General features: G+C 38.2%; 1 protein-coding gene across 1 annotated transcript; it reads left to right on the forward strand.

The window, feature by feature from the left end:
• The first annotated feature begins 1,843 nt into the window (after window positions 1-1,843).
• Window positions 1,844-23,111, forward strand: LOC119647756 (protein KIAA0100). The gene is made up of 14 exons (XM_038048874.1): window positions 1,844-2,051; window positions 2,114-2,237; window positions 2,299-2,508; window positions 2,563-2,724; window positions 9,933-10,070; window positions 10,126-10,398; window positions 10,451-10,594; window positions 10,647-12,062; window positions 12,114-12,257; window positions 18,435-18,892; window positions 18,949-19,429; window positions 19,489-20,512; window positions 20,566-22,637; window positions 22,703-23,111. The coding sequence occupies exons 1-14, from the start codon at window positions 1,969-1,971 to the stop codon at window positions 22,754-22,756; spliced, it is 6,783 nt and encodes a 2,260-aa protein (XP_037904802.1). The 5' UTR covers window positions 1,844-1,968; the 3' UTR covers window positions 22,757-23,111.
• Window positions 23,112-24,014: the final 903 nt, after the last annotated feature.

The following is a 24,014-nucleotide window of genomic DNA, read 5'->3' on the forward strand; positions in this document are numbered from 1 at the left end:
ACACTTTTTTCCGAATTATTTTTTTAGAAAAATGGTTTGGTACGATTTTAAAAGTATTCTGTGAAATTTTAATGCAAAAATGTTTACAAAGAAGCCGGCGACAGAGCTTTTCCCAGAACGCCTTTGAAAATAGGCGTCTTCATTGTATCTCAGTTGAAAATTATTTGAAACGAAAAACCATTTAAATTTAGTCAAAGTATTAATATATCAGCCTCCGCCCCCAACGGGCTCAGATTATTTTTTTCCATTTTAACATTTTTGGCGCCATTTAATATGAAAAGTGCTATTTTTCACGAAAAATTCCGCCATTTTCTAAGAAAGGAACTCCAAAAATAAAAAGATGTGAAACCCACCGTTAAGGGGATGTATTTTATATGCAAATTTTCAAATGGAAGTGAACACGGACTTTCAAAGAGTAGTTTTGAAAAAAAAACGTGTTTTAAGTTTTGGAAGCATAGAACTATAAGTTGAAGGAGTGAAAATTAACTTATACCATATTCTTAAAATTTTTAACTATAAGAAAAGACACCAAAAAGAAAATGGATTTTTTGAAAGCGCAAAACCCTTTCCAATCTCAATTCACTCTCATGAAAATGTTACTGCACGTTATCCAGGTTATCCAAAAAAAAGAACGGCTTTGACCGGTAACAACGAGTAACGGGAACAAAACCTGCTTCAAAAAATTCGAGAGCCAACTTTTCAAAATTCCTCAAAGCTCGTGGGTTCCAGACTTTACCAATGAAAGTGGTGATATGTGTGTGTTCCTGTGATATTGCGTTTTGTTCATGCAAGCAAGAAATGTAATCTTTTATTTGTTAGTTTTCACCCCTGGTAAAGCCTCAGGAACAATTTCCAAACTGAAGTAGTTTCAACCTCATTGTAGATTGGGATGGGCTGATAAAATCAAAACCACCACCCACCACTTTTTAGCAATACTTTTATACGAATAAGTGAATTTACTGATTCTTTGTTTGCAGATAGAGTTCCGCCAGTAATTTTCAAGTGATGCATATTGAATTTATTAGAAGACTCGAAGAGTTTAATAGACACTGATATCAAACACTTTAGTTACTAAAATGACATCTGTTTGCTTTTCCGCCGAGTCATGGACTTTCCTGAAATTATTTTGGATCTAGATAGATCGTGTTGAAGACTAATGCCAAATCCTAAAGCTGATAGATCATCACTCTTTCCCTATTTATATTGACGAACAAATTTTGAAAATGTAAAATTATTTATATATTTAGGTAGCGTTACCTCTGTGGTCGATGGCGACGGGCTCGACATACCTCAACGCATAAACAGCAGTCTCTGCTATATGAAAATGCAATGCCGCAACATCAACTACAAGCTCAAGCAGGTTTACACAAATGTGTCTTCCGTTCTGCTATACGTAAATTCCTTGGGTGGAATCATTTAGAAGTGCTCCAGCTTGGAAAAATATCCCGTGAAGTAAATGCTCGGCTGTCGGACTGGGGGAATGTCTGTAGTGGAAGGTGGCAGTTTTTTAGTCCCAAGCTAAGAAAGGCAACAGTTCTATTGCAGGTTGTAGCATGGCAATCCACTATTCTAGCAAGAATGAGTTATTCCCTTATTTACATTATGCAGAAGGTAGCTCTGCTCCTATTTGATGAAAAAGCTGAAATAGATTCTTGACTCGTTTTTCTCATAACCGTGTATGTCTATGTATAATAGACATTATTAATTATTAATATTTAAATATTTCTTGATACAAAATAATATCGCAATGCAGCTTACGACTTTTCGAAGTACGATTCCTTCAGCGTGTTGGCAATGCCTACGAAAATGACATCATTTTTGAATCAGTTGTTTTTGACAGCTGTCTAAGTTTGCTGGTGGGACTTTGGGCTCGGCTTTTATTTACGGTCTTGAGGGTCAATAAAGCGTCAAAATTGCCGAAAAGAAGATGTATTTCTCCCCCGGTTTTATATTTTGGAGTTCCAATTCATGGTGACAATAATTAAAGCTAATATGAATCCCCTAATTTTCGTGTTGCTGGTTTGCATAGCCGTTTACTTGGGCATAACATGGTGCGTAGCTCTGTGAACAGTTCAATTTCACTTTCGCAGTAAACTCATTAACCTGCTTCCAGGCTGCTTCCACGAATCATCGGGTGGTTGCTTATCAAGAAATTCAAAATCAAAGTACGAGTCGGGCGAATAAGTTTGCCTTTTTCGTTGAAAAACGTGAATATCTGCAAAAACGGCTTCTCGGTGGTAAGTCACTGCCACGCTCGAAAAACGTTCGCTTTCACAACTGTAAATTTTTCTCTTAAAGCAAATTGAGGAGATTTGCGTAAGAAGCAGTTTCTTCAACTCGGAGGTTACGAAGTTGCTTTCGATCAACGTTCGAGATGTTCGAATCAACAAAGACATCAATGGCAGACAAAATGCAAAGGAGGAGGTGCATGAATTGGACTCGCAGCTCAAAACCGTCCCGGACTTCCGGTTGACGAAAGTACCACCGAGCATAGTGACTTTTGCACAGGTGAATTAACTATGACCCGCTTATAAAATTGAATTTCAATGTCGCTCATTTCAGTTTATGGCTGTAACAATGAACAACATCTCAGTTGTCCTAATGTACAACGACTTCGACCCGGAGTGGTTTCTGCATGCCACCGCGAAAGAGTTACATTTGGATGGAAGTATTGTCCACAACGCGAAAACGTTACTGGTGAACGCCGCACTAAATGAAGCTCACGTAAGACAGTTGTGATTGCAAGCAATTCTGATTTATTTTAAGGGGTGCCATCGTTGCAGACGTCTAGAATTTAGGGTTTTTTTTTCGATGTAAGGGGAAGTAGGGGATGATGATTAACGTCATGAAGTCAACAAAAACTTTTTTAAATGCTACTTGACATATTTTTCCAAAATATGCTTCATGTGAGGTTTTCTACGGCAACAACACAATTGTCGCTAATTTGAATCAGAAAAGATACATTAGTGTAGCTAGAAAAAGTACGGAGGGAATTTGAAAAAAATAACTTTCGTATGGCATGAAAAAAACATCAATATTAATTTTTCATTTGCCTTAAAAAAATCGTCCTATAAGTTGCGACTTAAGAATACACTAAAAATCTTGCCTGCTTGTCCTTAAATGCGACTAAAAGGGATAGAAATATGTGGGCTAGTAACCTGCAAATTTACTGATACCGAAACGTTAACAGCGGTTCAGATAGGGATTGACCTCATGGCTACGACCTTTAGCTATCAAAAATGGACTATGATTGGTTTCTGGAATGTGCTCACGATCCTCGAAAACGATATCGAGGATCGCCAGAATGCTCCCTTTATCCAACATGATCGAGACATTCTGGGCTTTAGCGAAATAAGCTGGTGAGTAGTCTTGTGGAAATGTTCTACTGTACTCTGGAGTGCATGGACTGCGGTAGCAGATGTGAATCCGATGTCGAGTTGTTTATGCCCACTACCGCAAAGCGCACTCTTGATCTGAGAGCAGGCTTCTGACTACTAGATTCCGGTCGAGGTTACGGAGCATCACAATTGTACAGTGCTTTGCACCATCGGAAAATTCCGATAGTGGAGAAGGATGCTTTTTACGAACCTTTAAAAACAGTTCAGAAGAGACTTCCTAAAGGTGACATTCGTGGTGAATCGTGGTGAGTGATCTGAATGCCAAGGTGGACTCTGACAATATCTTGCTCAGACATGTTATGGCAAAGTATGATCGTGGTAACCGTAACGATAATGATTGGAGGTTTGCGGATTTCTGCAGCTTCCACCGCCTCGTCTTTGGTAGCACATTGTTCGAGCATAGAGCTTGTCATAAGGTCAGTTGGATTACAACCAACTGACAGCGTATAAGCAATCAGATTAACCACTTTTCACTCAGCAGTAGATTAAGGAGTTGTCTCCTGGATTTGCGTAACAAGAGAAGCGCTGATATTGGCCTCGTAAGATATCACCATCTGATGATGATTTATCTCAGAGGCTGGAAGAAGGGCATGATCGTTAAAATTTCAAAGAAAAGCACCCGGTTTGAGTATGGTAATTGCAGGGCCAATACAAAAACTAAAATAATCCTGCAACGCATGAAAGAACACTCTAGAACCTGGTCGACAGGTAGCAAGCTGGTTTCCGCTCGGATCTTCATCCATTGACCACTTCAACACCCTACGGCCAATGTTGGAACAGTGCGCGGAGTTTAAATCCTGCTTTTTATCAATTTCGAAACAGCCTTCGACAGCAGCAGAGAGAGAAACTAATAGCTGCTATCGGAGGATCGAACGAAATCTCAAAGAAATTCGACATTAAATGCCGTTATCTCAGCACCAAGACCACCAATCGAATTGGTAAGATTTCGATATGTCTCTTAAGGGAAAGCCTTTCAAATAACTTACCGGTAGTTGGAAGCAACGATATTAGCCGTAAAGGGTAATGATCAGCTTGTCGGACTGAGGTTAGGCTTGTAGACGCTTGTCTATCTTTCTAGATGCTTTGTAGAACGAGCTCAGTTTCCGTTTTCTTATTTAATAAATGGGATTTATTCTCCTGGTCTAATTTAGATCATTCGCAGCCTTCCATAGTGTCTTTGTGCTTGTTTTGATTTGAAATATATCTGTCTTCCTTTTATTTATTAATTAAAGCCTGTAGTTTGTTTGACAGAAAGTTCAAGGTTTTTTCTTTCCATTGTATAATTTCTTTGCGATAGTTTGGCTGCTCTACCTCAACTTGGGAGAATAATATTTTAGCCTCACTTTTGAATGATCAGCATCGTAACAGGTGAACGATCGGACATTACGTTTTCATTACAAATAACATGCATCTATTCTTCCTAGATCCCCTTGGTAACGTAGAAGGTGCTTTTTTCACATCAGTAGTCTTACCCCTGCATTGGAAATTGCACTTTTGTGCTCATCACACTTCAAATGATATCTCTGGATGTTGTTATCTCCAGAATTCAAATGAAGGAACTCCTAATAAGCTCAAAGAGTCGAACCAAGTATTCCTTTTTTCAGTAGATCTGGGCGACATTATATTCATGAGACCTTCATACCTTCATTAAATAGTTGTACACCAACAGTCACGAGTTGCATTTTCTGGCCTTCAACTTTGTGTTCCTCGTGTTGACTGGTATTTTCTTTAATAAAAATTGTAATTTTCCCTATAACTTGCGGACTGAGATGTGCTGCGTGGTACGAGCTAAAGCTACAACCCTTGAAGATGCTGATGTAAACTGTTTGCATTCCAAGTTATGATTTTCAGGACATTCGTCATTTGGTTAGATTATTCTACAATTGACCAGTCTTGATGGAGTTATGTTGTCTGTGGAATCAACAAATCATGTTTCAGAAAAATCCATTTGATGTTTAAAGTAATCATATAGATTGAAAAAATATCAAAATTTCACTATTTAAATTTCTTGCTAGTATCTACTGTCTGTGTTTTTTTTATCAAAATATTCCTCCCTATTTTTTTCCTCGTCTGCTTTATGCTGATTTGTGCTTATGGAAGATAGTTTAGCATACTATATTCGCCTAGCATCGGCTTCAAAGCAAAATTGTACCATTATACATCAATATATGTACTTGTTTCATAATCCATAGAATATTGTTGGCTTTGAAGTTGCGCACGACGATAGAAGGAAGCCTTTATATAATTATCGTGTCTATTGGTGACATAGGCAATTAACCTGCCATTATCTTGCTATATCAAGTCATCATGAAGTAGAATACTCACCGGACACCGTGAACTTCCTCAAACAATATTAGTTGTTTCAGTTAATACTCAAGTGGCGAAAACTTGAGTAAGCAGTTGTGCAATTCATGAATGAATCGACCCAAATGTGCCAGTAGTTCATTCATGTGAGGATTGTGACTCATTATAAAAGAAGCGAATCGCCACAGAGAAGTTGAACAGATTCAATAGAGGCCACAGATATCAGCCCTCCATATTACACAGTGCACGATTAAGTATCCGGTGGTGAGATGATATTGAGGGGCCTGTTGATGTTATGTAATGTCAGGTCATGTCATGTCTGTAATACACATGTGGCAAATATGAAGTATTACATGTATGGATGTTTACAGTACGATCTCGTACTGTATCTTTAAAGCATCTGTATATGCATGTTTATGTCTTTCATTAGTTGCCAAGCTGTTGTAAAAAAAATCAACTTTCAACGCAATATTTTTGTCTCTTTTACCGCAAGGCGCCGTCCATTAACATAGTCGGCCAGCACTTAAAACCATAGAAGCCGACGGAATGGCAAATTTTGCTTTTGAGACGTTTACGAACTCTACTTTAGATCGCGGTAAAACAATTTAACACAGCGTACCTTTGGCACTAGGTGTCAAATGCTATCTTTAAATTCATAAATGCAATGTCGAAAGGGGGTGAGTGATCGCGCAAGGTGTATTGCGTCAGTAATTCCGCTATTATGACATACTCGGCCTGGTTCCCGGTTATTTGAAAGATGTCGCGAATAGGGTTGTCAAGAATACATTTAAAAATCTTCATGGCATGGGATAAGAATAAGATCGGACAGAAATTTTATCATATTGGCACGATAGTGCTTTATTGCTAGTCAAATGGTGTTCCACTTTCTTCAATAACGCGCTTGAAAAACTCACTGAGCCAAATTGTTGATTCCCATCGCTTTGTCTTTTAGAGCTCAGCTATGATACCGCCAGGCTCTGTTGTTTCCTATATTTTATTGGTTCGTTTCCTTGATTTCAGTGGCGCTTGTAGGTGCAATTGCTCCAAATGTCGGTAGTGGCTATCTATCCGTACCGGCTCGTTGGTCGGTAAACAAAGTACCATTCTTGTCATTAACGCAACAGTATTCGATATCTTGTGTGCGCTGGAGTCGGCTTCTGACAAGTCGATACAAATTGCTAATAGAGGCATTTCTTCTGATGAACTTTTATTTGGATATCGTCATTCCAAAGCCCAGTATCTCGGTTGATGATCCTCTTGACCCCGAGAATGACGTAAGGCGTTTTGATGATCATTTTTTTAGATGTGTTGTATTGTTATGAGCTATTTTCTAATTTTTGAAGACGAAACTTTCCTCATAGCCAATCGTATTGCTGTAGATGAGGTGAAAGTAATACTGGCTCTTTTGAGGTACTCTTTGTATCGACTCAATAAAGTGACGAACGAGAGCCGACGTCCTGAGAAGAGTCACATTCCCTACCACTAGTAGAAGCTCCGAGTTCAAACAGTAGCATTCTCATTCTCAAAACGAGCATTGCTACCTTCATTGACGATTTGCATGCAATTGTAATAAGTAATATTTCGCAACTCAGCTTTTTGTAAATCGATTTGAAAGGATCCAAAATTCCTTTTAATAACGGGAAATCATGTTAGATATCTAAGAAATTCTTTGTTTGCCTCTTCCACTAGTTAAATCAAGACCGATCATTTCTGGTGCTGCTGGCATTTATCAGTTGACATAATATAAAATAAGGCATCTATATTTTCCAATTAATCCAGCATATTGACAAGTTATAATAACTTGTATAACTTTCTTCAAGCAAATTTGTAATTTGCCCAATCGAACTCGTTTTTCCGAATAAATTCGTATTTACCCCAAACAATATTCTGAAAGTGGAACGCGGAATCACAATTCAACTTCAAATAAATGGGCCACTGCTTCGTCTTGAGTCAATTTTAACACTTTACTCACTCAAGAGGATATTCGCCACGATAATTTATATACAGAGAGAGAGATAGTGATATTCTTCTATACATAAACTGATGCTTTATTAAAAAATCTTTGGTCAAAACAACTAAAGGATTTCAAGGCCTCGCTGATCACACAGTTCAGTTACCATGATGAAGTACGAAAAGTACAACGTGGCAAAAGGAAAATCACCATTGCGTTGGTGTTGGTGAGGGAAGCAAAAGCTGCCCCTAATAACAATGATTTTAATAATATATATCGCATCAAGAAATACCTTGCAGGGGATTATTAACGCATCTAAGGTCCCACGACCATCCTATAAAGTTCAATCCCTAGGAGAGGTGTGACATGCAGATAAAGGTTGTTTGGGCGGTACGGCCACCATCTTCTTCCTGTGAGACTATTCATTGCAGTTTCTGCAGAGTTGCTACTTCCTGCTATTGCTAGTATTTATACGGAAGTCTTGGGAATTTTCGGATTTTGCCCAGGTGATGGAAGAAGGGGATGATCGTTAAGATTCCGAAAAAGGGTGCGACAATTGAAGAGGTATTTGCATGCTCCCAGTTGCCGCAAAGATAATAGTTATAATAATCCTAACGTCATAGAACAACTTGAAAGTTTTTTATGTTCTGAATCCTCCTGAACTTTTACCAATATCAATTTCTTTACCGTACGATTTTGAAAAGTCTATCTAATAGTCATCAGAGCAGCCAGTACGGCTTTTGATATTGTTCCTATATATAGTGTTTCCTCGTTAATTTGGATTCGAACTGCACTCCTAGGTACTTGACTATTGGCACTGGGTAAGCCCTTACTGTTTCTAATTAACGTAACTTTGCAATTTCCTTAGCATTCGCCGTTAGTTCGAAACGGAACCACCAATAGTGGATGACATGCAGTGTAGTACTCATGCAGTTATGTGACCAGAAACTTGCCGATAGTTTCTATAACTGACCGTTCGCAAATACTTGCGAAAAAATTGTCCGTCCTCCAGAAGCGCTGTCAGGCTTCCGTTACCAGGCACCACAATATAAAAAAGAAAACCCCTCCGTGTCGACAGTCTCTAAAATTCTTGCCTCAATAGACTTCTGTTACCGTTCTATCATAGATCGTGTTTAACATAATTTATTCATCGCGAAAGCTGTCAGTACCTAATGAATAAAAATGAATTTACCATACTAAGATTTTTTCTGTTGATATTGGTCCTTGGTCTCCCAAAATCTTCGTCTGCAGTCTTCTCGTTCAAACAACTGTACTCTCCAATTTCGGGAACCGAGCAATTACAATACGTTATCCACTAAGTCGTATCATCTGTTTCGGGCGGCTTCTTATTGAGCCTAAAATTCTCCTGAGCAATCAACGTTCGAAAGCATTGATTTTTTGTTCTCTGGCATCGTTTATATTCGACGGCTAGCTGCCGTAATACAGGACAAATTGAATCAAAGTTTTATACGTTGTGAACTTGCTTTTCCTGTGTACATTTTTAATTTTTTGAGTTCGCAGTACGAGATAAAATGTTTTGTTGGCAAGCATGATTTCGTCTTTTTCGTTGCCTTTTGCGATAGTTGTGCCTAAGTAGTCCCTCGCTACTTCGTCAAACTTTAACAGGGTCTCGTACTCTCTTCTCTCAATATCCGGGATGATTTATACAGTATCGTACCATTTCAATCCACTGGTATCTTTCGGATTAGGTACTCCAGAGCGATGTTAAATAATGTTGGATCTAGCCCATTGGCTTGCTTTAATCCGGACTCTATGCCGAAACATTTTGTTAGTTGGTTTTATATCTTTACTTGAGCGCTAGACTGAATCATTGTCATTCTAATGAGTAAAATCCGTTTCTATGGAAAAAATTCAGACAATATTTTGTAGAGTACCGATCCATCGCTAACGTCGTATGGCTGTTTAAAGTCAATTAAAATTTGATGGACTTCTACGTTATATTCCCAGCAGCATTCTCCAGTATTTGCTTTACTGAGAATATCTCACCCACCGTTAATTTTCCTCTTTGAACAAGGCCAATCTTCTGGCTTAGTTTCATTAGACCAAATAGTGTTTATATATACCAAGACTACTACTTCTAAAGTATTTACCCGACCTTGATATGATGCGTTTCATAATTTTAGTACCACCTCTGATTTCGCTGATTTAATCTTTCGGTAATTGCTGATTTAAGTAAACGGTAAACATCTGCCCACAAAAGAAAAACAATATATTTTAGCCAACTTTTGCAATTCCGTTGCGTTCGTTTTATTTTGCAGGCAAAAATTTTAAGCCATTGTCCAACACGGCGGCAATCATTGGAAAATTTGACCAAAGTTCGTCCGTGTTTAGCAGAATTAAGCTTCGACGTAGCCTTAGATGCTGTACTGATCGCTCAAGGTCCCCTGTCTGTCGAGGTAACTATTTTAATTGATTTAAATAAAGGATTTTTTGTGAGATTTGATTTGGCAGAAACTACAATTATCAATGAGTAACACGAAGGCTACAATTCACGGTGGACTCTATGACTTCATTCGCGAAGCTCGCCCCAACAGCGGAATAGAAAAGGAACAGAAACAGATAATATTTCCTCGGTCGGAACCAAAGAAGTACAGCAATGAATCTTATGAAAAGATTGCCCCCATCATTCCGAAAAATTTTACATTCATTGTTAAAGCAGCGACGTTTCTAGCGGCGAAAGAAAACACCCAAAACGACTTTAGCGCCAACATGCAGCTTTTCACTGTAATAGAAAACTAAAACTTTTATTATGAACGCACTCCAATTGTCTACTTAGATTACAGGAAAATTCAATTCAAAAGAGCGGAACGAAAAGGCAAACCTTCCAACGCTCTTCACCAAAGTTCAATTGCAGCACCTGGATATCGACACTAAATTCGAGAAACTTTTATTCATTGAGCAGTTCACTATCGATTCCAAGGTAATCATGCATTCCAGTCACATGAACGTTAATAATTTGGTTCTTGTTTCAGTTGGAAAATGATGTTCTAAATTTGTATTCCAAGCTAAAAACGTTCCAACTTATCTACAACCATAGCGAGATATATGGCTGGATTAATAACAACTTTTTATCCCGAAAAAAGTCGATATCGCAACCTTTGCTACTTTCTGCTCCAATTGAGATAGATTCTCCAGGCAAGTCTAAATTAGAGAAGAGCAGCATATTCGAATGGCTCTTGAAACGGATAGTGGTAAAAGGCTGCGCTGAGTTATGGAATGTTTCTACGTTACTTAAGTTGGACGAACAAAACGCAGCAGTCAGTGTCAGTCACACGAAACTCCTTCTAGAGCAATGTGATGAAAAGCGTAGTAGTATCTACAGCAATAGATTAGCTAACTTGCTCTTAGATAACCGCCACTGGAGTACGGAACTAATGATAGAATCGCTTTGGTGGTCTCTGGGCAATGCCATCAACGACACCAATAATTTAAAGAAAAGTCATTCGCGTGGTAGTCCTTTCTTCCTAGGTGTCAGCCTCATAAAATTGAGTAGCTATGCAAATGCCACAAAACTTGATCTATCAATCCATACACTTCGCACGGAATACAGCATTTGCTTAGCCGAATTCATAATCAAAGCAATGTCTTGCTTGCAGCAATACGGATGGGGCAAACTTAGTACTAGTGATAACGTGCTACCTAATATCCCATCAGATACTAGTCAATCTTCCTCAGGACTTTTGATCAACGCTAAAATAAAAGATATAACTTCCTTTTTCATCAACCACCACGAAGCATGCATACTAGCCAGCCTGTCGGAAATCAGTCTAACTAGAACTCAACAAATTTCTGTGTTTAAATTGGAAGATTTCCAAACTGCAATAATGCGATCAATGTCCGCATCTTCTCTGTGTTTGAATGATTTTACCGATATTTTCGGTAATGTTAAAGGCATACGAATTGAATATCAGAAATGTTCTACTATAACTAATAGCCCACAGCTGTCGATATTTATCCTGGACGACACTGATGTAATGTGGAATTCAAATCTTCATATGCATATTGTAACACTTTTATGGGACGTGAAAGAATTCCGCTCTAAACTACCCATTTGGAAACCACGCTCGAAGCCAGTGCAACACGCAGCCTCTGAAAAGTTTACCATAGATATATCAGCCGAACATAACACTGTATTCGAAATTAAAATCTCCGAGAGGCACACGATGCAATTATTTTTTGAGAATATGTTCATCAGTCGCAAAGATCAATTATTACTTTCCGTTGAAAATGTTTATGTGAAAATAGACGATCAACATATATTTTCATTCAAAGACGTCGATATGCGATCACTAGCTAAACACGATATGCTTACGCAAGAGCGTCAAAATTGTGAAGGGTTCCTGAAACAAACAAATAAAGTTTGGGTGACTAGGATTGGTGTGCTAAAGGTAAGCGTTTTTAATAGACTTTCAAGCTTTTTATAAGTTATATATTTTCAGATTATATTTCCTTATGACCATGACTTTTCCGATGCGATTCAAAATGAATTTGTCTCATTATTTAAGTGGCTAAAAGCTGTACACAACGTAAAGAAGAAGCCCTTCACAGCTGATTCACCACTCCCAAGTGATATGATTATACAGGTAATTATATTTGATATTTGTTAGAATGCATTTTTCCGGCAACTTTTGTAATTTGGGAGGGAGGGTCACGCAGTGCAGCAATTATAGAGTTATTACGTAGCTGCGTACTATCTTTATGATTTTCTGCTATCTTACTAGGTCGGATAGCCCGGTCACAAAGAGCCTTCACCCCTAGTAAATCAGAAAGAGATCAGACTTGCTTTATGGGGCAGTCCATGGGAAAACTAGTGCAACCTCTTCATCGAATTTATAAATTGATAAAGCTGATTACGCTGACCTTAACAATCACATATAAAAACAGCAGGATCATTCTCGAGACCCTTAACCATCAACAACAGTCTAAGACCTATTATGCACTCTTTTTAACCTGTCCCTGGATTAGATGATTCATGATGCTGATGTAAATGCGAGATATAACATTCTCTTCAAGCCCACCCAACTACTGGCGTATGCTGACGACATAGACCTTATGGGAAGAAAAACCCGAGATGTACAAACTGTACTTATCAAATCGTAAACGAGTTTTCAAATTATCATTCAATTTACAGTTCTCGTTATTTACATGCTTGCATTTCTTTCTACTGTTCAATATTGGTAAGAGAGTATCTAGTTTTTTAGGCTCTTATAACACACTTTTATGAACACCGTGTTTTTCCCTTCAGCGCTGGCATTCTTTCTTTTAGCTGGAAATTCATGTCCGTCTGTTGATCGGCAAATGCGCTATGTAGTCAGAGGGTGATTTTTAGTCTATTGAAATATATCGCTTTTCGACTTTTTCTTATTGACTGTAAATTATTCTTTATAATCTTAAAGCCATTTGCACACGCTTTTTGGTTTTCAGCTATTAATGTTTGAACGTAAACATATTTCAAGATTTTCGTAAATAGAACAGGAGAAGAAAACGCGGCGACTAAATCGAGCGAGTAATTTGAATCTTATCTACGTGAAGCAATCCAGTTTAGTGTTTGTTATTTTTCAAGTAATCCATCAATTTTTAACAACAAGCTATTTAGCAAATTCTGACATTTTTACCTGATCGGCAATAAAACGTACATTTCTGAAAGATTCACAGGCCCAGAAAGATGTATTTGCACTGAGCGGGATTCCATGGGCACGTTGAATGTTCAGCGATTTCTCTTTTCTTGTGACTTGATTTGAATTTCAATAATAGTGACACAGAATTCTAACCCAATCATATGTTATCAATTACGATTGGAGTTGAAAGTTTAAAAAATGTTAACTCACATTGAAATGATCCTTACGATTTAAACCTGACTCCAAAGAAACTGGATTCTGTCGGGCGATGGCGATCTACTTCTTCCGAACAATCAAAAAAGCTTTCTGCGGGGTTTAATGCAGTTCTTAGTGCACAAAGGCACGAAACAATATTTCATCGTCCTCCTTATGAGTAAATGTCAGTTGCTGGGCTGCTGAAGTTTTTTGGGTTGAGTGTGACGTCACACAACATGGCGCGGGCTTTTCAGTCTGTTTGCATTTGGTTGAAATTTAAAATACTGATAATTTCAAACACAGTTTTTTTTCAAAAACGGTCTTTGAGGGTTCTGTTAGATTGCACCATAGAAGTGATTTCCATCATTAGTGAAAGTAAGGCCTTTCCAAGAGCTTCTTGTCACTTCTCCTTATAAACACAAGATTTTTAATAGTAATCGCGATAATCAAACTGGATCTGGGCCTTGAAGCGCAGTTCATTTAAAACTAGGACAGTGAGGACAGTACACTGTAGGACGCAATGTGGCCAACATTGCGTTCGCCCGTGATTATTAGCCTGATTCCACTCAGTGACACACAGCTGAATCGACTGGTATCCGACATTAAGTCACGATACAAATCCCTCTGCCATCAGTGAGATTTAAACCGCAATTTTCCGCTGCGACGGCCTGATGGACAGATCGTCCGCCGAAATTATGCCAGAATAGGCAGAACCGTCTTTGTTAGAAGTTACTTAGGTTGCAGGAAAAAAATGATATCGTGTACTTTTTTACGAATGAAAAAAAAAAATAAAATCCCGGCGGGTCCATGGTTCCAGTTTCACAAGGTGGTGACGAAAGCGTAATGGGTTGAGTTTCTATATGATACAAAGGAATGAAATATGTGAGTTTTAAATTGGAAATTTATGGAAATGCTTCATGAGAAGTTTGACGATAGTTTGGTAAAAATTGTAGATCAGTCTTCAGCATATTTCTAGCAGTAACAAATTGATGTTCTCGAAAATTATTCTCGTCAGCCGGACTGAGTCGTTTACGCAGAATCGAAACAATTTCAAGATACCAATAAATTAGGAACAGTTATTATAACACCTCATAAAAGTTTACGAAATAGAATGATGGAAATTATAGAAAGAAAAGGAAGCCTTACTTAAATGTCATTGCTTAAATTCCATTCCACAATGTCACAAATATAAAGTGTTACGTACCGGAACTTCGACTTTATTTGATTATAGGTATTAACCGAACAACCCCAGTTGGTTACTCAGAGGAGTTTAATACAGTGTGATTATCTCAAATACATACCCGGCTTCTTGAAATGGTTTTTTCATTTTGCGTTTTTTTTTTGAAAATATGGGTTTTATTATGTGACGCTCGATATTTCAACCTTTGATTTGTTTTACAGAAAACCTTATTAAAATCGATTCTGTCTGTCTGTCGGTCACATGCACTTTTCTCAGAAACGGTTGTATCGATTGGCACCAAATTTGGTGGGAAAGTAGGAATTGTGAACACCCACCCTTGCAGTGAGCTACATTGTTCTATGTGGAACTTAAGGTGCAGTAATATGTATATCACTAACAAAGTTATAGTAGATCAAATTTGTGCAAATTCTAAGACTAAAGTGAATATTCTGATATAATATATGCATGTATATTACGTGCTGAGTCAAAGATTTTTATATAAGAAATACACAATACAACTTTTCAAATGCACGCTTCAGTGTACAGCTTGCGGTTTCCAAATTTGTTTAGATTTTTTTTGGCAGTAAAAATAAATGTAATCTTTTCAATCTTTTTGAATTATGAAACCAAATTCTCAATTGACGAATTTAATAATCGTTTAGAAAAAGGTGGTTTACTGGTGGGAAGTACATTTCCATTTATAGAAATCCGAAACCAAAAATTCAAATGTTTTCTTACGTTTAAATACTTGCTGCTATCATTCGCACCATGATTTTACTTTTACGTTACTACATATATATTGGAAAGGCGCATTTCGAAAATCGGGTCAAATTTTTATTGAAAATCCAGAATAAAAATAAGAAATTATTAACGAAAGTACATAATCGTGGTTCGAACTACTGATGTGTGGAATATTATGGAAAAATTTCAGGCCGATCGAATGAACGGAATTTTAATTGTGGTGCCCCCCGTTGAAAAAATGTGGTTTTGAGAAAACGCATTTAAAGTTCGCGGTTTGTATCGTCAACGTCAACATGGCCCGTGCTGTAACTTGGTAAACATTTTGAATTCCAGTCTGAAATTTTTGTAGCATACTCCCAATATATTTTACTTTCAAAATATATATAGAAGAGAAAATCAAATTGTGGAAATCGTCACATAGGAAAACCCCGTTAAGTAAAAGGATTGGAAATGAGGCATTGAAATCTATTGTAAGCTCACAAGTTACCCAACAAGGCAGCAAAAAACTATTTTCCTGTTACTACCGCGATCGTACGTTTACAAAACATACTCTTAGAGGAGCGAGACCCGCGGAAAATCGGGAGCTGAAATTGCCTGCCTCACATATGCCATTAGGTTAAAGTAAATCTCATAATTTTTACCCCTCCGTTCAGCAAAGAAACTAATCTTTCTTGCCTTTTTTCAAAACTTCTATTCCAAATTTTTGATATCGTTTGAAATTGCTTCCGTTAGCATAACCGCGATTACATTCATCGCCCCTCAAATTAACGAAAGGCCTAAATTTTTATGATTGCGCTTATTCAACAAGAATTTAGAAAATAGTCGCACAAACCGACCCTTCTTCGGAATATTTCAGCAGGTTAGCACCTAGTTGAGGGGAAGGAAGGCTTGAAGTGGAATTGAAAAATCTCCTCACTTCAATATTTGGTACCAACAGTATACCTAGAACAACATTTTCATAAACGGCTAACGATAATAAGCCGACCAGAGCATATTCATTCACAATACTTTTGAAGAGATATAAGCAATTTTGTATTTCAAGCTACGAGTTGTTACTTTACTGGATCGAGGAAAATCATACCGCTCTCATCTTTTGTTCTGTTCTAACCTGACTTCTCTCAATAACAGTGATCGTGCCGGTCTCATGACTTCCTTTGACATCAGATATGTCGCAGTGCACACCAGATGAGCTTGGGGGGCATGCGGTCAAATATCTGTTGTAGATCGAGGGAGGTAATGTAACTACAAAACATATATTACATCAATACTACCACAGTTGACCCCTAAGTGGATATAATGCGTCTGCCAGGCCCGCCCAATCGTTGTCGATTCTGATAACAACAAAAACTACAACTCTGAGGGGACCCACTGGTTGGACGATGACCTGTCAGTCATATTGTCACGGAAGTAGTATCGGTTTCAGAATTTAATCCTGCCCAAATCCCTTTTATACTTCAAATTCCTTTGAAATTTTGTCTCGACGCAGCCCATAGCATTTGAAACCGCTATATATCGCTCTGGCTGTGATTTCTCTGAAGTACGCAACCTGCATGAAGATACACTGACTATTGATGCTGTTGAAAGCTTCCTTGAAGTGGAAGAAGCGTCGTAGGATTATTATTCGAATAAGTGGGAGTAGCATCCTTTTAGAAGCTGCAGAGCGTGCAAGGAGTAGTTTCGGGGAGAATCTGCCCAGTGGGTTTATCCGCTTCAGTGTATTAATGTCTAGGCTGCTTTCGGCATGATGGCTAGCCATTTCATCGACGGGAACTGAAAATTCACCGATCTTCTACGATTGGAGATTGTGGTGAAGTGCGTCGTCCTTAACCAACCCAATCTTACTGGTACCTGCAAATTCTTTCGTGATGTGCGGTATATGGTGCGAAAATTAATACTATTTTTGCAGCTTCAGCTTTCCTCATTATCGCTGTAGTACATTCCTTTTTATCATGACGCGTGTTACCCTACGGGGATTTGTCAATCTAGCATTTCTTGGTCGTTCAGACTATAGTAATTCAACCGTCTCCCTTTCTCAAATTGGGAGCTGGGATTGTCTTGATCCTAGTTAAAAAATCATCAGAAAAAAGTGGCAGTGCATTGACAAGTACTTCGAAGTGTTCAAACACCAATTAATATATATCTTAAACTTTTGTACGATGGACAATGACATTTTCAGCTTCAACAATCATATTTGTAAACATTTTTCGAACGTCAAGTTTCTTAGACAAGATGTCATAATGAATGCCACGATCAATTCTCATCAAACAATTACTCTACATCTCATCTCCATCTCATACTATTGCTACTGCTACTGTTTGGTCCTTGGTCCACATACAGGATCTATCCCAAAAGTTCCTGGAATGACTTTTTACAAAATCGTTAATAAATTGTTCAAAACGTTTCAAAGTATTGTCCCTCTGATTCGTTGTGCCATTACCAACAATTCACCTAATGATCGGAGGCACTATGGAAGCCGATAACTGAGGTGTGCTTTAGTGGTCATCGTAGTTACTTTTACCGCCTTCAGTGTTCCGAGTCTTTTAATCCTTGAGAATAAAGAGAAGTACGCTGGAATCAGATCGAGGCTGTACGATGTGGCTAAGCGCGTTGTCATGGTGCAACATCCAATTGTTGCAATTAGTTAGATGACAATTCGAAAGGGCGAGGTCATTCACTAGTGCAACATGATCATCGAGAGTCGAAAATTTTCGGCGTCCTGCACGATGATGTCTGTGATTGATGGCTAAATATCCATCCATTAATGTTGTTTACACCATGTGATAAATGTCGTTAACCGTTTTCCTTAATTTTACATGAAATTTGACGCAAACCCATTAATCTTCTTTTCCTTCTATCACGAACAACAACATCATGCAATCGTCAAACGCGGCAAAATTTATTCACCAAAACAACTATTATTCGTTCATGATATTCAAATCATTTCCCCGATTTTTCGGGCTTAATTCTATCTTTATGCAAACATCTATTTCTTAACCATTTATGCTTATGATCCAATTTGATTGCAGGTAAAGGAGTTCCTCTTTGAAATGAGTGATGATCCATTCGAAGTTAAACTTCGTGATAACTACGTACTTCTAGTCGATGAATATCTTGAAAGCTTAAAGCGAAAAAAATTATTTGAAAAGAAACTTGCCGAAAAATGCCTTGAAAGACTGTTGGTTCCAGCGAGTACAATTGATAGTCTTTACGCTAATCTAACTAAAAAGAATTCAGAAATTTACATACAACGCTCAAAAAAGATCAATGAAAGTGGACCTACGAGAACTCGGCTTTTCGCATGGATTCTGACAGACTTAGAAATTATGGCTATGGCAGATCCTGCCATACACGGTACCGAAAATGTTACCAGAATTATGCGAGAAATAGATTCTGAAAGTCCTTGGCCTGAGGAAGGCTTGGAGTTTGTAACTTTGTGGTGTAGATCCGTTAGCGTTAGCTGTTCTGAATGGAAGCTGCTTCTAAGGTAAGTTATGGATAAAGAATATATAATCTACGAAAATTAATGCCCCAAAAATGTAGAGATTTTCCCCAACCTATGTTTTATGTGAAACAAATGCGTCTTTTTGGCACGCTCTGCGGGGCAGAGCAGGCCGCCCCCAAACGGGCAAAACGTGATGTCCAAATCGAAATTGGAGATCCTTTTGGCACAGATGTCATCCAGCGGGGAATGACTGCATTAAAGTTTTACCATGACTTCGATTGCGAACTAGAACACTGCAGTTATGCTTTTGGACCTTGTTGGGAGCCAGTCATGGCGCAATGCAATTTGAGTTTCGAGAAAATTTCAGCCCCATCGCGTGATCCAAGTCCGGTCATACCTTTCTGGGACAAAATGCGCCTGCTGTTTCATGGAAGGTTAACAATGATTGTGAAGCAATTCACGGTACTTCTGCATGCTTCATTAGATCCTTATAATACGACGGAGGAAATGGAGTTAACGTGGAACAATTGTGGAATTGTGTGGACCAACGCAAAGATAATGTTTAAGGGCGAACTTAACGTGAGAAACTTTATATTACCTTTTATCATTTGTTTATACTTTCTTCACTATAATCGTAGGTTTCAGTTCGCACGGCTTCCAGGTATGATGATTGTCGACTCATGCATTTCCCGAATCTGAAGCTCACATTCAAATTAAACTGGATATGTCTCGGGAGTCCCAACGATCATCACGCTGTGATACCCTGTGCTCCTGACAAGTTACCTGAATATTCTAGCAATCAAGTGCATGATTCTTTCAGAGCTTTCCGGTCACAGAATTTAAATATTTGGGTTTCGTTTGAAACCAAACCAGTATCAGATGAGCCTGAGATAGATATTCCAAGTCTTGTCTTATATGGGAGCACACTCAGATGGTTTGAGAGCCTGAAACTTATTTTATCGGGTGTAACACGACCAACAAGAAGAGGACCAGTATTTAATAATGTGAGGCCACGTAAAAAACAATTAAGTCGACATTATAAGAAGGCAAATTTGCAAATGAGCTTACATAAATTTCAAGTACTTCATTGGATGTCCCATGCGCTGCATCGCGGATTTCAACTTAATGGAGGTAGAGTTTCTTTCAGTTCTGAGCACAGTTTAACACTCTACCCAATTGACGACGGACTGATACATCGTCCCCGAGCGGAATGGTCAACCGTATATATGAACTGTGAATTAAATGATGCAGAGATATGGCTTAAAAGTATATTAACTGAAAAAATGGATGTTAGCTCGGAAAATATCGCTGCTACAGGTGACACTTTCAAAATAGTGCGATTTTATTTTCTCAGCGTTGCTAAAGTGTCTTATGGACGAGAAGCTTTACTACAAACAAGTAACAGTGAAGAACAAAAACCAAAAGCAATAACACCAACTCACAAATTGGTGGTGTACGATCTTAAAGGAGCTTGGACAAAAAACAATCGGGACGTTGCTTTTGCTCTCTTCGACTCGTTTATGAAGTCCCAGAAACTGAAAAACAACTTGGCCACGGAGGCACTGAAAGGTTTCCGCAAAGAAGGAAATTCACTTTTAAAATCGAGGCGTGTTAACGAGAGCACCACTTCTTTAGCTTCTACATCAACTGACATAATTCCAAGTAAGTATTGTAATTTTTAATTTTACTAAAATATTATAAATTATAATTCTAAGGGCCAAACCCAACTACTGGCACTTTGACGAAACCACAACAACCCAGTCATGCCACAGCCATGTTACAACAACTCATTGCCGAAGCAGAGCATAAGTTTAACGTATACAGTGATGACCAATCCACTCAGCAGAGAGAGCAGCAATTACAAGGCCTCCAAGCATGCAATTCGAACGATGTCATTCATGAAAATTGGTTCATTTCGCTTGTTAACTCACAAGTCTTATTGAAAGGATGTGAAACCTCTGGTTATGTGATCCTTTCCGCAGCGAAAGCAGAAATACTACAACGTGTCCACAAGCCTGTGTGGCGCGATAGAAGCTTGGTCTCGAAAACTACATGGAAAGGTTCTTTGGAATGCATGCAATATTATGCTACTGTTAGCGCTGGAGAAAATGATTCGTTGTTAGAAAAAGAAATAATGTGGTTAACTGTAGATAATATACAGGAAAAAGATCAGGATGCAACTGAAATCAGTGATCTTCCGGACCTTCCTCATTTAGTGGGCAGCGGGCAGAGCGTTGGGGGTGTAGTTTCCGAAACTGTTGGAGCTATGGGAGCTCCTGGATTGGGCGAATCGCAGCCTATTCAACTTCAAAGAATCGTGTCTCGTTGTAAATGCGAGTTTTTCTATGTAAGTTACGGTGATACAGTCGACCCGAGTACAATAACAGAGGTGCCACCACCGCCTTCCGAAGAAACCTTGAGTCCCTGGGAGCAGCAAGATGATGCGGTTGACGCTTTCACATTGATGCATCACGACCTGGATGTATGCACAAATTCGCTACAGTACGCAATGATCTTAGATATAGTGAACAATCTAATGCTGTACGTTGAACCGCAAAGAAAGCAGGCCTTGGAAAATCTTACTCGTATGCGATTTAAATTGCAGCTATATAGCAGTGAGGACCAGAAACGGCCTATACAACATTTGCAAACGCAAATTAGAAGCTTAATGTTACGTATACGCTCTCTTGAGAAAGATATACATCTGATAGGAAAGGCTCGATGTGAGGAGGGTGACAATGAAGAACTACAGTTAGAATACAAAGCAGTTCAAAGCGAAATCCAGAAAAGTAAAGACGAGCTCAATACAAAAAGTGAGGAATTAGATATGATGCTGCAGTGCTATAAGGAAACTCAACTGTCAGCTATGAGCAAGTTAGCTACAGTGCAAACAGATAAGCCTGCAACAATCGTACGCACCAACGAAATTTGTTTCAAACGTGCGAAATGGCGATTGAATGATGCTGACGGACAAATTGGCATTGCAGATCTGGTTCTAAGTGACTTTTTGTATACAAAAAAGTCGAAGAGCGATGACTCGGTAGAACATTTGTTAGAGTTGGGAAACATACGCATGAACAACCTCATTCCATTTGAAAAATACCGGGAAGTTATTCGGCCTACCGAAATACAAAAAGAAATGCCAGTCGATAAACATAAACGAGTTCTACGTGTATTTTGCCGCGAGAAACCGCCCGTCGGAGGCATTTCGGTCAAAGAACATTTTGAAATCAATGTGGCTCCCATAACAATTGCGATAACTAAGAAATTCTACAGTACAATGCTGAAATTTTGCTTCCCAGACCGCGACACATCTGATACCGACGGTGGTGATGATATCGAAGATAATACCGGCAGTTCAACATCTTTGAAAGCTGCAAAAAAATCTTCAAAGTCAAAGAAAACTTCTAAAGATTCTGAGTTTTATGTGAAAATTCAGGATGATGTTGAAAAAATGAAGGAGCGTGCCGAAAAGAATAAGTTGTTCATTTATATAAAAATTCCTGAAGTTCCAGTCCGTGTTAGCTATAAAGGAAACAAAGAAAAAAATCTGGAGGATATAACTGATTTTTCATTAGTTATCCCCACTTTGGAATATCACAACGTAACGTGGACTTGGCTGGATCTGCTAATGGCTATGAAGTCGGACAGTAGAAGAGTTATACTATCTCAGGCAATTAAACAGAAACTTCAGATACATCGGAGGCAGCCTTTAGCACTGACAGAAGAAAAACCGAATCCTCAGGAAGAAGATAAGGCTAGAATGCTTTTCGGGAACAGACATGCGGTACTTTGAAAAATTTGCTATCAATTCATGTATATATATTTTGATTTTCTCCTTATGCTTTTCAGAGCGAAAACCGGAGCCAAAGAAAGGGAGTTTTCAAATTCACTTCCAAACCATAATCCCGCACTAGGTCGAGTTTTAGCAGAAAAACATATTTTTTTACATTACCGAAACATTAAGTATTATATTTTACGATGGGCAATCCACTACATTTTTTAGGAACGAAGGAGAACGAAACTTCTTAATATCTTTTTTTAAGAAAATAAATCGACGCAACTCACATTAACACGAAACGATTAAGCAGAAATATCAGCTGTAAACGTATTTTGAACGTCTATCTAACGATTAAGTAAATATCATCGTTGTTGTTTTCTATGGGTTGTAATCCTGTCTGTATTCCATTATTCGAAATTGCAAGTATTTCATTGACGTTAATTTCGGACTAAATAATCAAAATATATTTATTTGACATGATTTTTGACTTTTAGTAAAGACAGAATATTTTATATATACTTGCCTGTACGTTGGACATGTAAGTTGAAGGTTACCAGATGATTTGAAAATATAAGCGGGGATGCCCACTATTGCCCGCCTGTAATGATTGCCGCTTTCTAAAAATGGATTTCGCCTTATAAGCATTTCCTGAGAAGCCCATATACCTCCTCAACTATTAAGTCACTAGCATGGTCGGTATGCTTGAAGAATGCTTCATTGAACTCCTCTGTGTCTCCCAGACAAGGCATTATATACCTCTACGATGCAAAATAGGAATACATCGATATAGTGTTTTTCTATTCACCGCTGCCAATGTAGCGACATATCTCGAGAAATATATCGATATATTAAATGCATATGAATAAACCATTTCATTAAGTGATCTGAAAAAAATTACGAATAGTAATTACACAAAAATTGCGCCCTATTTGATCTAGCGTAACCTATGTATTGCTAATTCTCATTGCATTATATCTACAACGAGTTTCGTTTTGAGTTTTTTGTATTTTGAGGCAAATAACAGAAACCGTTAAAAATCAAAATGGGAAATCAAAATGAAGTTCAAGCCAGGATTAAGATTGATTCCAAATTTATCAAAATAAACAATATGGTATGGTATATATATATCATAAGTAAAACCAAAAAATTATTACTTAGAACATGTTCAGTACAACCAAATATTCCCAGATTATGACTTCTGCGAAAAAAATACGATCATTTTGATGGAAAAAGCCTCATGATTTTGTGATATTAATTTAGTGGTATGGCAGCAGTGGTGTGTATCAAATCATATGCATATAGGCATGCCCTGGATCCGTGCAAATCCTGGCTTTACTAGCAAAGTTATAGCCATGAATTTCGTGCGAATTTCCTGCATCTTAA

The sequence above is a fragment of the Hermetia illucens genome, chromosome 2 (assembly GCF_905115235.1).
Source record: "Hermetia illucens chromosome 2, iHerIll2.2.curated.20191125, whole genome shotgun sequence".
In the NCBI taxonomy this organism is placed as follows: domain Eukaryota; kingdom Metazoa; phylum Arthropoda; class Insecta; order Diptera; family Stratiomyidae; genus Hermetia; species Hermetia illucens.